The sequence below is a fragment of the Bufo bufo genome, chromosome 2 (genome assembly GCF_905171765.1).
Source record: "Bufo bufo chromosome 2, aBufBuf1.1, whole genome shotgun sequence".
Classification (NCBI taxonomy): Eukaryota; Metazoa; Chordata; class Amphibia; order Anura; family Bufonidae; genus Bufo; species Bufo bufo.
Genome location: NC_053390.1, coordinates 529,356,082 through 529,373,215, shown reverse-complemented (window position 1 = coordinate 529,373,215; position 17,134 = coordinate 529,356,082). Strand labels below are relative to the sequence as shown.

The window sequence follows — 17,134 nt, the reverse complement described above, 5'->3', positions numbered from 1 at the left end:
TTCAATGGAGTTCACGACTAATCTGTCTTGGCTATTTTACAGATAATACAAGCAGATCCGTTCTGAACGGATGCAGACATTTGTATTAACCGCGGATCCACAAAAAAACGGAAGCCGCCCGTGTGCCTTCCGCAATTTGCGGAACGGAACAGACGGCCCATTGTAGAAATGCCTATTTCTTCCTAAACATCTAAAATCAATAATAAAGAAATGGCACAACACAAAGCTATATGAACAGATACTTCAGAATTATTCTCGCATAGGGAATGCAAGTAGTAACTAAAACAGGCAGGACAGGTGACAGCTCTTCTTAAAGAACCCTAAAGCAGACTGCTGTTTGTGGCAGACTAAAGACTCATTACGGACTCTAGACTGTAGGCTATTGTAAAACTGCCAACGTCTGTTATACAATAACAGATATAGAGGAGAGGTCAGTCACTAGGACTCCGAACGCCCTTGCTGTATTTTTGAAATCCACCCAGTTGTAGATGAAGATAACGATATTAGGTAACTGCTTGTGCTAATTTATAATAAATTTAGGTGCACAGAAAAGATAAAACACACTGAAATGTAATTCTGCAGCACATAAGGGTAAGTTTTTCCTTGGGACATAGACATACCATGGGGTGGATTTATCACGCTCTGCACTCCAGAATTCTGGCTTCAAAAAACAAACTTGCAACTTGTTGGGTCCCTTTTACATTTCTCCACCATCCACTCCAGTTTTGAAGAGTGGGTGGAGAAGTGGACATGGTTAACTATGTTAATAATGTTCCCTCCAGATTTATCACTAAAACTTTTTTTTTTTAAGTAACACACTCACTCCAGTACACAGGCGGTATAGAAAAACTGGAGTAACATTTCTAGATAAAAGTGTTAAAAGATGCACCAAATTTAACAAACAGCGTGCAACATTTGCTAAGTACACCAACGCACACTCAAGGTATACTGACTTTAAATATTACCCTCATGATAAATTCCCCCTCATATCTTTATTAAAGAGCGTCTGTCAGCATGATCAAACCTAGTAAACTGGGCAGGACCAGGTTTTGGAACAGTGATGAAGCCTGGCCCTGAAATCTCATGCATGCACCAGAAAGAGATCAATGGCCATGTCAATCAGCGGAAACAGCAACATGTGCATAGATTTTTTTAAAAACCCATTATGATGTCTTGGGCACCTTATAAAAAGGGGATTTGGCTTAACTGCTACCTTTTCCCCATTATTTGACTGAAATTGTGGGGATGCAAATATTTCTGACAGGACTTCAACTTAAAGGTCAAGAATAATTAACCAGACCAGCGTAGGAATGGCAAGCAGTGGGGGATCATTGAAAGCGAGTACCACTTCTTTTTTTTTTTTTTTTTAGCCATATATGTATATAAAAAAAAAATTATACTGCTGGACAAACCCTTTAAAGCATGGTCTTGTTCTCTGGGAAATACCTCTTTGCATAAGAACATCAACCACATAATCACCAAGTTCTGATTAAAGACAAAGGCCCTGATTTATCATACTTTCACTCTAGAATTCTGGCCTTTCAAAAAATTGCAAAATAGGGCTTTTGCGACTTTTTTGCACTCGCTTGCGCAAGAATTTGCATCTTTTTACACTCACTTGCGCAATGTTTCGTGACTTTTTGCATTTTTACACCACTCACTCCAGTTTTGTAATATGGGTGGAAAAGTGGGTCTGGTTAGCTATGTTTCACTCCAAATTTATCATTGTGACTTTTTTTTAAAAGTCGCAAATAAGTCGCAATCTCACTCCCAGAAGAGGGTGGAGTAGGAAAACTGGAGTAGCTTCTGTAGACACAAGTGCTAGGTTTAAGGAGAAGACAAATTTATCAAACAACATGTACAAAGTACTCCAACACAGACTCAAGCAAAACTGGCTTCAAATATTACAAAACCAAGAGAGGTATAGGCTGTTAGATAATAGAAAGCTCAATAGTCACACGAAGCGCGTGTCGGGGAGTGGTGGTGGTCTGACTTTGTGCGGGATCGTTTACTTTTGGTCTGTATTAACTGCTTCTTATTGATTTATTCTATTTAGATATCATGGGCCAGATTTATCATTAGCTCAAGTCAGAATAATGGAGTGAAAAAGTCACCAAAAAATGCGCAAACGCTAAAACTGCGCACAAATTTGCAACTTTTTTTGCTCTGCACTATGCTCGCCAGTTTTCTGAAAGTGGGCGTGTTTTCTTATGTAAATGAATCTCTAGACAGACTTACTATTGGGACTATTTAAAAAGTCGCAAAAAAGTCGCAAAAAAAATGCGCAATTTCACTCCAGTGAGGACCATGCTTATCTTATGCGACTTTTTAATAGAACATGCGACTTTTTCATAAAGATGTGCGACTTTTGTAAAGCTACTTACTGACAGATAAACTGCTACTGTCAAACCACATTTATTAGAGTCTTAAAGGGCCGATCATAAATCTGACTTGGCTAAAACTGACTTTAGCCATATGTGAAAGTGGAGTGAGCTGTCAGAGTAATGATAAATCTGGCCCCATGTGTTTTGTTGGTGCCTGGCTATATTACCCTTAGGCCTCATGCACACGGCCGTGTTCCGCGGCCGAGAGCAGTCCGTGGTAACCCGGCCGGGATTCCTGCTGACAGCAGGAGCGCACGGCGTCATAGCAACCAATGACGCCGTGCGCTCCTGCTGTCAGCAGGAATCCCGGCCGGGTTACCACGGACTGCTCTCGGCCGCGGAACACGGCCGTGTGCATTCGGCCTTACATTGAGCAGTTTCTTTTACAGCTATATTGTTATGTTGTGCTTGTAATGCCATCTAATTATCATGAACTTGCACTTTAATACCTTCATGCTGCTGTCAGACCACCACATTTGTGTTGTTTTTAACTTTTTTAACTTGTATTTCAATCATGTTGATAACACTTGTTAAATAAAATTAATTATATGATCATGTCTACAGTGTGACTATTGAGCTTTCTATTATCTAACCGTATATACCTCTATTGGTTTTATAGTATATTATATATATATGGGTTAATGTTACTTTATAAGGGAAAGTAGTTTTGGTGTTTATATCTGACTTCAAATATTCTCTTCATGAAAAATTCCCCCCAAAGTACTGTAATGATTAATGACAATTCTCTTTTTTTTTTGGACAGAATGGTGTTGAGGAAACCGCTGCACAATGCCGAAAAGAAGGAGCCAAAGTATTTACATATTTGGTGGACTGCAGCAAACGTGAGGAGATCAGTAAAGCTGCAGATAAGGTACTTACTGTACCTAAATACTATTTTTTTTATAATAAGCTCTTTATGTTCATTCCCTTTACCATTTCATATAGTAGAATAATTAACATCTAGCTCCATAGAGACCGCCAATAATCAATTTTTATGATGGTCACTAAGGAGCTTCAGGCTACAAAGAAGTGTTTCTGTAGGGGTGTTTTGTGCCAGCTAGGGTGGATGCTCGTTGTCTAATGACTCACAATTTATGTGCATTTCTGCTGCATATCCACATCAAAATCCACAATGCCTAACAGCGTTTTTTGGTGCAGATTTGTATGCAGTTTTGCTGCAGATCTCACCCTTCCATTGAAAAGGGTGAAATCCGCAGCTAAAACCACAAACATAATTGACATGCTATTTATTTAGAATTTCCGCAAAGTGTACATGAGATTTGTGTAATCTCATACACTTTGTAGGTACTGCAATACGCTGTGGTTTTTCTGCGTGGAAAAACTGCATGTATTCTGCAACGTGTGCAGCTGGCCTAAAGGTGGATTTAGATATTCGGGCAGATTATCGGGGACGAACGTTCCTGCGAAGGTTCGTTCCCGACAATCTGCCTGTCTAAACGTGCAGCTGATCACCTGATGAATGAGCGAAATGCTTGTTCATTGGGTGGAACTGATGTTAGTGCAGGTGCATAATATATTGTTTCTCGGCAGAAGATTGTGCTGTCTACACAGTAATCTGCTGCCCAGAAACAATGCAGATGTATGAGGATGAGCGATCGCAGTAGTCATCATGGAGGTGATCTCTGTATATAAATGCACCTCTTCACCCCTACTGAACAAGCAGCTGATTGTAGGGGATGCAGGCTTCCTTCCTGACAATCAGTTTATAGTCGCCCCATGTACAGTCAGGTCCATAAATATTGGGACATTGACACAATTGTAACATTTTTGGCTCTATACACCACCACAATGGATTTGAACTGAAACAAACAAGATGTGCTTTAACTGCAGACTGTCAGCTTTAATTTGAGGGTATTTACATCCAAATCAGGTGAACGGTGTAGGAATTACAACAGTTTGCATATGTGCCTCCCACTTGTTAAGGGACCAAAAGTAATGGGACAATTGGCTTCTCAGCTGTTCCATGGCCAGGTCTGTGTTATTCCCTCATTATCCCAATTACAATGAGCAGATAAAAGGTCCAGAGTTCATTTCAAGTGTGCTATTTACATTTGGAATCTGTTGCTGTCAACTCTCAAGATGAGATCCAAAGAGCTGTCACTATCAGTGAAGCAAGCCATCATTAGGCTGAAAAAACAAAACAAACCCTTCAGAGAGATAGCAAAAACATTAGGCGTGGCCAGAACAACTGTTTGGAACATTCTTAAAAAGAAGGAACGCACTGGTGAGCTCAGCAACACCAAAAGACCCGGAAGACCACGGAAAACAACTGTGGTGGATGACCGAAGAATTCTTTCCCTGGTGAAGAAAACACCCTTCACAACAGTTGGCCAGATCAAGAACACTCTCCAGGAGGTAGGTGTATGTCTGTCAAAGTCAACAATCAGGAGAAGACTTCACCAGAGTAAATACAGAAGGTTCACCACAAGATGTAAACCTTTGGTGAGCCTCAAAAACAGGAAGGCCAGATTAGAGTTTGCCAAACGACATCTAAAAAAGCCTTCACAGTTCTGGAACAACATCCTATGGACAGATGAGACCAAGATCAACTTGTACCAGAGTGATGGGAAGAGAAGAGTATGGAGAAGGAAAGGAACTGCTCATGATCTTAAGCATACCACCTCATCAGTGAAGCATGGTGGTGGTAGTGTCATGGCGTGGGCATGTATGGCTGCCAATGGAACTGGTTCTCTTGTATTTATTAATTATGTGACTGCTGACAAAAGCAGCAGGATGAATTCTGAAGTGTTTCGGGCAATATTATCTGCTCATATTCAGCCAAATGCTTCAGAGCTCATTGGACGGTGCTTCACAGTGCAGATGGACAATGACCCTAAGCATACTGCAAAAGCAACCAAAGAGTTTTTTAAGGTTAAGAAGTGGAATGTTATGCAATGGCCAAGTCAATCACCTGACCTGAATCCGATTGAGCATGCATTTCACTTGCTGAAGACAAAACTGAAGGGAAAATACCCCAAGAACAAGCAGAAACTGAAGACAGTTGCAGTAGAGGCCTGGCAGAGCATCACCAGGGATGAAACCCAGCGTCTGGTGATGTCTATGCCTTCCAGACTTCAGGCTGTAATTGGCTGCAAATGATTTGCAACCAAGTATTAAAAAGTGAAAGATTGTTTTATGATTATTATTCTGTCCCATTACTTTTGGTTCCTTAACAAGTGGGAGGCACATATGCAAACTGTTGTAATTCCTACACCGTTCACCTGATTTGGATGTAAATACCCTCAAATTAAAGCTGACAGTCTGCAGTTAAAGCACATCTTGTTTGTTTCATTTCAAATCCATTGTGGTGGTGTATAGAGACAAATTTTTTTTAATTGTGTCGATGTCCCAATATTTATGGACCTAACTGTAAATCCACCTTAAGAGAGACAGGATCTCCCTCTGTCACCTCATCGGCGCTCCCCATCTGTTTGTGTGGTCATGATGCAGCAATACTAATTGAATAGTGGTATCACTTGGTAACTGCGTGTCTGTATTATTTAGGCTGGGTTCACACTTGAGCGTTTTACAGCGCGTTCAAACGCGCTGTAAAACGCTCAACACATGAAAAGCAATGCTTCCCTATGGCCCTGGTTCTCACTCGAGCGTTTTACAGCGCGTTTGAACGCGCTGAAAAACGCCCTACGCTCAAACAAGTTCTTGAGCTTCTTTGGGGCGTTTTGTCGCGCGTTTGCAGCCATAGGACACTGCTGTTAATCACACAAACGCGCGTAATACGCGCGTTGACTATGGACAAAAACGCGTGACACAAACGCGCGTTAAACGCGCATATCAAATATGCTCAAGTGTGAACCCAGCCTTAGAGGTATACTGTCAGAGCTAGATAGGTATTATGCAAGGGGAGTGCTTGGTTGAGAATGGGAGTGGTAGTGGTGGTACAGATAGCCATATTGTGTCATCTTCAAACGGATCCGTCCCCATTGACTTACATTGTAAGTCTGGACGGATCCGCTTGCCTCCGCACGGCCAGGCGGACACCCGAACGCTGCATGCAGCGTTCAGGTGTCCGCTTGCTGAGCGGAGGCTGAACGCTGCCAGACTGATGCATTCTGAGCGGATCCGCGTCCACTCAGAATGCATTAGGGCAGTACGGATGCGTTCGGGGCCGCTTGTGAGCCCCTTCAAACGGAGCTCACAAGCCGACACCCGAACGCTAGTGTGAAAGTAGCCTAAGCTTTATACTCATGCTAATTAAAATCAGCCCATGAGGCAAACAGGCTGATCAGGAGTGCACGACCTAATGGAGGCAGCCACACCTCCAGTACAAACTGCAAAGAATAAAAGAGGGGAGTTAGTCAGCACATCCCAATGCACTCTCACTCTGACACCCTCTGGGGTTGTGCAGAGACTGGATGGTGCACCCTTTCTTCCCTTGGGGCACACCCTGGGCATTTTGGGGACTCACCCCTGATACTTGGCGTGCCCTTGACAGTGATCAGTATTAGTGTGCAAGGCAGGAGGGGAGGTGCAGGGACGGTGATAATGGAGTCCATTAAATCAGCCCAGACCTGTTTTGTTGCAATAAATTAAGTCTGTTTACTGAGTAGATAATGGGAGTAATAGTTCATACAGCAGCAAAAGGCACAGTTCTGAGGTATGTTACAGAGTAGGATTCTACAAATAGTTGTGCATAGGTAGTAGCAATGATGGCAGTAGTAGTCCTTCCTGAGTCTCACTCTAAATACACTTTGCAATCTTTCCAAATAACCACAGGCTTTCAATTCTGTTTTCATTAAATGGAACCTGTCATCAGATCGGCGCTATGTAACTAATTACATCCTGCCGCTGTCATATTGTTCCCATCCCTAATTGCTGCTTGTTTCTTATCATAGCCATTTTGAAGAAATTAGCTTTATAAAATGTACCCGGCATACCGAAACGCTGTGCCGCTGCTGTAAGCCCACCCATCCAGCTCTGATAGACATGCCTCCTGCTCGGCCATCCACAAGAATATGCCAGCAGTGACCAAGCTGGAGACATCCAACCAGGAGTCCAACAACAGCAGTCACTCAGAACAGAGGATATACAGTATGTCTAAGGCTGCGTTCACACGGGCGAGTATTCCGCGCGGGTGCAATGCGGTAGGTGAACGTATTGCACCCGCACTGAATCCTGACCCATTCATTTCTATGGGGCTGTTCAGATGAGCAGTGATTTTCACGCATCACTTGTGCGTTGCGTGAAAATCGCAGCATGCTCTATATTCTGCGTTTTTCACGCAACGCAGGCCCCATAGAAGTGAATGGGGTTGCTTGAAAATCGCAAGCATCCGCAAGCAAGTGCGGATGCGGTGCGATTTTCATGCATGGTTGCTAGGTGACAGTCTATTCACTATATTATTTTCCCTTATAACATGGTTATAAGGGAAAATAATAGCATTCTGAATACAGAACGCTTAGTAGGTGATCAATTGAGGGTTAAAAAAAAATAAAAAAAATAACTCACCTTCTCCTCTTGTTCGCGTAGGTCCCGGTCTCTTTACTTCTTTAAAGATGAACTATGGGCTAAAGGACCTTTGGTGACGTCAGATCACATGCTCCAATCACATGGTCCATCACCGCGGTGATGGACCATGTGATTGGAGCATGTGATCTGATGTCACCACAGGTCCTAGCCGATAGTTCATCTTTTAAGAAGTAAAGAAGAGACCGGGAACTACGTGAACAAGAGGAGAAGGTGAGTTAATTTTTATTTTATTTTTTTGACCCTCAATTGATCACCTACTAAGCATTCTGTTTTCAGAATGCTATTATTTTCCCTTATAACCATGTTATAAGGGAAAATAATAACATCTACACAACACCGAACCCAAACCTGAACTTCTGTGAAGAAGTTCGGGTCTGGGTACCACAGTCGGTTTTTTATCACGCGCGTGCAAAACACATTGCACCCGCGCGATAAAAACTGAACATCGGAACGCAATCGCAGTCAAAACTGACTGCAATTGCATTCCTACTCGCGCGGGTTTGCCGCAACACACCGGGACGCATCCGGAACTAATCCGGACACGCTCGTGTGAACCCAGCCTAATACAGTGTCAGACGGGGGCCAAGGGCCCGCCAGTAAAATTCATTCTGGGGCCCAATATACAGCTACATACAAATATTACCTTGCTCTTCCATTTGTAAATCCCTAAAACTGCAGCAGTACACATTTATTTTCAGTAGTAGTCAGGCCTAGTTTGTACCTCAGACTGTTCTGTCCTGGAGACACTGGGGAAGATTTATCAAAACTGGTGCAAAAGAAAACCGGTGTCGTTGCCCATAGCAACCAATCGGATTCCATCTTTAATTGTTCAGATCTCCTATGGAAAATTAAAGGTTTGCTAACTAAGCCAGTTTCCTTTTGCACCACTTTTCATAATTCTCTCCCACTGTTTCTACACTGATACATCTAAAATAATAAACTGGGTAGTTTTTTATATGGACGCATAGGTTGGTTGAGATGCTAGACACTGAATATCTGTATATAGTGCAGTCAGTGTACTGTTCTATGTGCCGCTTGTGCAGGGGGTGGGGGACTAGGGGCCCACCCTGGCTCAGGCACCCACTGGGGGATTCACCTGTTCCCCTGTCGGCCAGTCAGAACCTGGTCTCATAGGTGCGAGTCCAAATTCTTGAAGCCGCACCTATCTTGAAAAGAGCCACTATGAATAGAGGTGGTCACACATGCCCAGCTCTCTCCGTTCACTTCTAAGGAAGCTCCATAAATATAGGCATACTTGTTGTTTTTTGGAGAGTGATGCACATACACGGCCATCTTTCCATTCACTGTGGCCGTAGTACTGGTGCCCTTCTCATGTTCTGCACCTATAGACACTTATGACACATCCTGCAGTTCAGTGTAAGGTTGCAATGGGCAACTTAGTTAAAGGGTTTTTCAGTATTTATATACTAATGACCTATCCTTTGGATAGGTCATCAGTATCTGATTGAAATGTAATATGTAGAAGACAACTTGAGGCACTCACCCAATTTTCTTTGCAGCTGTTTATTCAAAGTTAAAACATGGTCGCTGGTGCGGGCACTCACTCAGCCACCGGCAATGGCCGAGCAATCCAGGCTTCGTCTGGCCTCCCACGTGATGGCGTCAGGACGCTCCTCTCTATGTACTGTCTGACGACAAAACACTATTAACATGCCTTATTAAATGAAAACAGCTAAATCATTCTTATCATTTAGGCCCAAAGGTCTCATTGCATTTGTTTTTATTAGGCTTCTTTTTGTCGTAATATGCGATGTCTATCTCCTCCATTTATTAATATTCCCACCGTTTCTATTCCTGCACATGTGAGGACGTTACTGTCTCCTCCATGTGCTTCTCTGATGTGTTCTATCAGTCTCGGTGAACCAATTCCTGTCTCAATAGATTTCTTAGGTTCCCTAAGTCTTATATATAAACATCTGATGGTTTTTCTTATATAGAACCTTCCACATGAACAAAATATAACATAAACCAGAAACTGTGTTTTACATGAGAGAAACTGTCATACTGTAGGTTTCACTCCTCCTATATTTACATTCCTAGATTTAATTATAAGGGTGCATTCACACGACCGTATAAATGGATCCGCATCCGTTCTGAAAATTTGCGGAACAGGTGCGGACCCATTTATTTCAATGGGGCCGCAAAAGATGCGGACAGCACACTGTGTGCTGTCTGCATCCGTTGTTCCGTTCCGTGGCCCTGCAAAAAGATAGAGCCTGTCCTATTCTTGTCCGCAACCGCAGACCAGCTTAGGGATTCTCTATATAGCGCTGGCCATGTGCGGTCCGCAAATTGCAGAATGCACACGGCCGGTATCCGTGTTTTGCGGATCCACAATTTGCGGAATTATAGTTTCCATGTCTCCATTTTCTCCCCTATTATCAAGCAGCGTGCTCAGACTACCACAGTCCAACATTCAATGTATATATAAAGAGAGCAATCCCGGTGTCGGCACTGCTGCCATGAGTAAAGTACAGCACCAAGTTAATAACGATGTGGTGAACACATTGTTGGCCACATCTTGAGATTTGTTTTGACACGTAAAGCCTTCACATTTGATAATAAATGGTATTACCAAAGAACGGGAACAGCTACTGTATGGGGACACCAGTCTCCTGTACTTTCGCAAATTTATACCTGTCTACCTTTGAGGACGAATATGTGTTCACCACTAAAAATAAGTATGTGAGCAATATAAAGCTTTTTTTGAGATTTATTGATGATGTTTTTATTATATGGAGAGGAAATGAAGGGCAATTTGAGGAATTCGTGGAGTATTTAAATACTCAAAATAATATTAATATGAAATTTACTAGTAAAGTAAGTTCAAGAGAATTGGAATTTTTAGATGTAAGGGTTAATGTACAAGGGGAGACATTAAGACCTAAAGTATATAGAAAATTTACTGCCACAAATTCCCTCTTACACTTCAGGAGCTCCCACCCCCCACATGTAAAAAAAAAAAAAAAGCGGTACCCTATGGGCAATTTACAAGATTGAGAAGGATAGCTAGTGAAGATGTAGACTTTATAGATCAGTCTACAGATTTAAAAAGAAGACTACTGGAGAGGGGGTACCCTGAAAAAATAATTAATGATTTATTTTTGAGAGCAGCGAAGGAGAGTAATCAAAAAGAGAGGAGATATAATAAACAAGTAGAAGAGAAAAGAGGTAGAGCAGTGTTCACCTTTAAATACACACCTATGGCCACGATTATAAAAAAAAACATCTTGAATAACTGGAATATTCTTGCCCATGATGAGGATTTAAAGGAAAAAAAAGAATCCACCTTTGATAAGTTTTAGAAGGAGCCAGACCATTAAAAACAAGATATTAAGAAGTAGGTTTGAGAGCAGAAAAGAAAATTGGCTAGAAAAAGGAACACCACAGGGAAAATAAAAATGTGGTCAACAGTGATGGCCAGTTCGCATTTTTCACCCACGAACATATGCGGGCTGCCATCTTTTTTCAAAAGTTCGGCGAGGCACAGGTAAGCCCTTACCTGTGCCTGTGCGCGAGCCGGTCAGTAAACAAGTGCGGTCAGCGGGAGCAGGCAGTTCCGAGAACAGCAACCGGGGGCCTTCATCGGCTGTTCTCGGAACTCCCTGCTCCCGGTGACCGCATTTGTTTTCAGACCGGCTCAAATCAAATTGAAGAAAAACAACAGTAGAACTCAGGGCTATGTTTAATAGTGAAAGTAAGAGCATTTCCACATGCACAATGCGAAGGGAACTCAAGGGATTGGGACTGAACAGCTGTGTAGCCATAAGAAAACCACTAATCAGTGAGGCAAACCAGAAAAAAAGGCTTCAATTTGCTAGGGAGCATAAAGATTGGACTCTGGAGCAATGGAAGAAGGTCATGTGGTCTGAGTCCAGATTTACCCTGTTCCAGAGTGATGGGCACATCAGGGTAAGAAGAGAGGCAGATGCAGTGATGCACTCATCATGCCTAGTGCCTACTGTACAAGCCTGTGGGGGCAGTGCTATGATCTGGGCTTGCTGCAGTTCGTCAGGTCTAGGTTCAGCAACAGTATGTGCTCCAAGAATGAGGAGCACCTGAACATACTGAATGACCAGGTTATTCCATCAATGGATTTGTTATTCCCTGATGGCACGGGCATATTCCAAGATGACAATGTCAGGATTCATCAGGCTCAAATTGTGAAAGAGTGGTTCAGGGAGCATGAGACATAATTTTCACACATGGATTTGGCCACCACAGAGTCCAGACCTTAACCCCATTGAGAATATATATATATTTTTTTTTTGGTGGCGACTTTTTTTTTGGACAGGCAGTGTATTTTGTTCATGTGGAAGGTTCTATATAGGAAAAACCATAAGATGTTTATATATAAGATTTAGGGAACATAAGAAATCTAGACTGATAGAACACATCAGAGAAGCACATGGAGGGGACAGTAATGCCCTCACATGTGCAGGAATAGAAACAGTGGGAATATTAATAAATGGAGGAGATACGTGGCCTAGGTGCAACTCAGCCCCACTGAAGTGTGCATGGTGAGCAGGAAGGAACGCTGGTGCCTTCTCAAACAGCTGATTGGCAGGGGTCCAGGGTGTCGGACCCCCACTAATCAGATACTAATGACCTATCCAGAGGATAGGTCATCAGTATATAAGTCTAAGAAAACCCACTGGCAGCTTGTTCAACAGCGTTATCATGCTTTCCAGTCTACAACTTCATCATCAGGTAAAGGGTGTTGGACCCTCACTGATCTGATATTGATGGACTATCCTGAGGATAGGCCATCTGTATGTAGCTCTCAGAGAACCTCTTTAAGAGTCAATCAGATGTATATATGATTATGTATTATTTGTTTGCAATGGCCAAGCTAGCATCCCTGACTGACAACGTATTCCCTCATCCAGGTGAAGCAAGAAGTGGGTGATGTCAATATTCTGATAAATAATGCAGGTGTTGTGTTCTGTGCCGACCTACTGTCACTACAGGATAGTCAGATTCAGAAGATATTTGAAGTGAATGTGCTTGCTCACTTTTGGGTAAGTAGAACTGGTGAAAAGCCACAGTATTTGTTTATAACTGTACTATGCAATATTTAAGGTCAAATATGCAACATCTAGTTAGTTCATTCATATAGCGTGCGGTAAGAACAGTTTATAACACAGTGGCTGGTAAAGCATGGAAGGGGGTGTATGTCTCACCAAGAATGCTTAAATGGATGGTTTCAGCAAAGTGCAGTTTACTGAATCACATTTTTTTTAAGTGTTTTATGGGACTGGAATTTTATGGAGTTGGTAGTGGGACATGCCATTCCCTCCCCACTCCAGTACAAAACTTTCCCCTAGCCTGAGGAAAACCCATGTGTAGCTACTAACCTCATTACTGAGGAATAAATACAGGGCTGAAACGCCGATTCAGAGTCAGATGCCTGGAAGTTGCATGGCCTGTTGACTATGTAAAGCTCCTTTAACCCAACACTTAAAATTTTTTGGGGGAAAAATGTCGGTTAGATATTAAAACCAGGATCTCACATTATTTAACTTGTATTTTATATAGCGTCAACATATTCCTCAGCGGTTTACAGACATTAGCATCACCTGCTGTCCTTAGTGGGGCTCACCATCTAATTATGCAGATGTTGTCCTTGGTCAGAGTCACACCTAGAACCCTAGGGACCATTGATAACCAGTCAGCCAACATGCCCTTACATTATGTTGGCACCAAAAAATTACCAACTGTGAAGTGCCACATGATTTAGTCCAGTTTCACACAGGTGCAATATGGGTGTATTTTGCATTCGTGTTACAGCCAGAAATCCCATGCTGACCACAGGTTTAATCAACCAAAATAACAGCATCATTGGTATTCTGATGCTATTAGTTGAGATGGTCGGAGCCACTATCAGGCTGGGATTTTGCCTGATCTAAATTGTGCCAAGTGAGTTATTATTTTTCATGCTGCCCTTTAAACAGCACGCCAGCAACAATGTATCTACATTTGGAAAACAATGCTTGCTTTTGTTAATGTGTTTGATACTATTTTGTACCGATGAATGTTCTTTTTGTAATATTAGACCACACGAGAATTCCTGCCATCAATGATGAGAAAAAATCACGGGCACATTGTAACTATTGCTTCATCAGCCGGACTGATTGGGGTGGCATTTTTGGTGGACTATTGGTATGATTTTATAATGTACTTTTACAACTAACAATATTTAATACAGTAGTTCAATACAACAAAAGTCAATACCGTAAAGTCAAGAACCATAATAATTTAATTTTCACTAAGCCAACTCTTTTAACAGTTACCACCTTCCTGATGAAGTGGCAAGTTGAGCATGCGTCGTGCTGCTCCATTCATTCTCTATGGGACTGCTGGATACAGCTGAGTGCTGTACTTGGCTATCTCTCTGTCCCATAGAGGATGAATGGGGCAGCAGGGCGCATGCTCAACCTGCCACTCCATCCGGAAGAGGGTAACCTTTAAAAAGTTGGCTTAGTGAGAATTATACAGAATTGTGTTTGGACCTTATAGTTATCTTTTATCTAGTGCAGGGATCAGCAACCTTTGGCACTTCAGCTGTTCTGAAACTTCAACTCTCAGAATGCTCTGTTCACTTCTATGAGAGTTAGAAGAACAGGTGAGCATGATGCATGCTGGGAGTTGTAGTTTCAAAGCAGCTGGAGTGTGGAATGTTGCTGATCCCTGATATAGTGTATAGGGGATAACTTTTAGTAACCAGAATACTCCTTTAATTAGAATCAAAGGAGTGTATCTCCTAACAAATCACTGTGGTATGTCCGAAGCATGTTAAAGGGGTCTTTTTTTTCTTCTAGAAAATTGCACCTCTGTTCTCCGTGAGCTGCTTCTGCTATTGCAGCTCATTTGAATGGGGATGAATTGCAATACCAGATACACCTACGGGAAAGATAGGCACTGTTTCTGGAAAAAAAAGAAGACCTTTTTTTTGTAATCCTGGACAACCCCTTTAGGCCACTTTCACAAGAGCGTATCCAAATCCGTCCACATTCCAGCTTCAGGAATACGCACATATTACAGAGGATATACCATCCAGATTGTTATCAGTATTGCTTCATTAATTAATCTGGATTTACATGCATATTCCTTCCTACCTTCATTTTTTATGCAATTCTGAGGCAACCTGTGGGAGGCGCTCTAGAGTATAGGAGTGGTAGTGGCCCTGATGTAGTGTTGTAGTGTCACGGTATCCTACCGCAGGCCGTTGAACGTAACAAAGTCCATTTTACTAAGTGTAATGTAGAATTTAAAAATACATACAGTAGCAGCAGGCTTTAGAGCAATTCTTCTCCGGCACCAGCTAAGGAGGTATCCAGACTGGATAACTGCAATTCTGCACTTAGTTGTTGGCCTAGTGTTTGTTTGGTTATGAGGGTGTCTTAAGCCGTAGTCCCTCATCTCACAGCAGTGTCTGTAGAAGTGATGTCGCAGTTCACTCTGCTGTCTGGAATCTCAAGGCTTCAATTGAGTCCTTCCTTCAGTTCTTAAGAGTGAGTGCTCTATGAGCTGTTTCCTCATTCTATGGCAAGAGAGGGATAATTTGGGTCCTGCACTGCCTCACAGGGGATATGATACAGTTCCTAAGAGTGGGTGCTCTATGAGCTGCTTCCTCACTCCCCCTCTACCAGGAAAGGACTTCTCATGTCCCCTCTCCACCTCACTCTGACTATAGATTACTGAACTACCTAGACTTCCCCTTTCTGGCAGGAAGTCGGACGAGCCCACTCTACCAGTTGGGGTTGAACAGGGTGATTAAACCCTGTTACAGACAGCCACTGCCACACAATAATTTCCCCTGCTGGATAAAATGACATGGTACAGGTGACATACATTAGATTACACAGAAATGCATATAAAGTGTATAAGAACACCGCAATTAAAGAACACAATAGTAACACCCGCAGGTCTGGAGTATTACACTTCCATAGACTATTAGGGCCGAGCTTGGAAACAAATATACACAAAACTAGACCTGGCGTGAGCAGGGAAGAAGTTGCAGAATATGCCGCAACATGGTGTGCGACAGAATCTGCACCAAATATATGCCACTATATCTGTTCGTAAATGACCAATGTTTTTTTTGTTCACAGTTTTTTTTTTACTTATGGTGCTTTTTTTTCTCCATGGTGTTTAATACAGCTTGCTCTGGATATGTTGGATTTTCAGGCATGTTAAAATTTTAATTAAAAAGCTTGAAAAAAATGCATTAAAATGCATTTTTACAAACCCCCCATAAAATGTGTGAAGGAAGCCTTAGGGGTCTTACTGTAATGTTACTGTATGAGCATTGGTAAAAAAAATAAAAATAAAATAAAAACGCCATAAAATATATTGCACATGAGCGGCAAAAAAAAAATAGAAATGGAGGTCTATGGGAGAAAAACACCAGGCAATGAAAGGGGGAAATGCCGGACCCAGAGCATGCTGCCATTTAATAAAAATGCCACTGACAAAAAGAATGCACCTCAAGGGTGGAAAACTGCATTTCAAATTTCCCATGCAGCATCTGGACTTGGCATTTTTTGCCTAAAATAAATGGCAAAATATGCCAGGAAAAAAAAAATACCAAAAATCCTCAAAAACACCAAAAATCCTCAAAAACACAAGAAAAAAAAAAAATATGCGTGACACCAGCTTTAGGGCTCATGCACACGGCCGCTGGCGTTTTGGCAGTCTGAAATTGTGGATCCGCAAAACACAGATACTGGCCATGTGCATTCTGCATTTAATGGAAGTCCTATGCTTTTCTGTAATGCGGACAATAATAGGACACGTTCTATTTTTATGCAAAACGGCCATGCGGACATACAGACACGGAATGCACACAGAGTAATTTCAGGGTTTTTTTCTGGCCCCATTGAAGTGAATGGTTCCGCATAGAGGCTGAAAAAAAAAAAAAACTGAACGGACCTGGAAAAAAATACATTCATGTGCATGAGCCCTTAAAGGGCTTCTGTCACCCCACTAAACTCTTTTTTTTTTTTTTTTTTTTGTGTACTTATAATCCCTATCCTGCCATATTGCCATACATTATGTTATTAATAATTTTCGTTCAGTAGATTTAGCAAAAAACTTACTTTTATGATATGCTAATTACCTTTCTACCAGCAAGTAGGGCGTCTACTTGCTGGTAGCAGCCGCAGAAAACCGCCCCCTCCTCTTGTTGATTGACAGGGCCAGCCGCGATCTCCTCCTCC

The 17,134-nt window shown here is 42.1% G+C and overlaps 1 protein-coding gene across 1 annotated transcript in view; it reads left to right on the top strand.

Annotated features, from left to right (window-relative positions):
- LOC120989700 (17-beta-hydroxysteroid dehydrogenase 13-like) overlaps window positions 1-17,134 on the top strand; it is a 56,616-nt gene that overhangs the window by 26,721 nt on the left and 12,761 nt on the right. Inside the window, exons 2-4 of the mRNA XM_040417961.1 lie at window positions 3,148-3,255; window positions 12,803-12,934; window positions 13,969-14,075. Coding sequence (XP_040273895.1) covers window positions 3,148-3,255; window positions 12,803-12,934; window positions 13,969-14,075 — 347 coding nt within the window. The remainder of the gene's footprint in view (window positions 1-3,147; window positions 3,256-12,802; window positions 12,935-13,968; window positions 14,076-17,134) is intronic.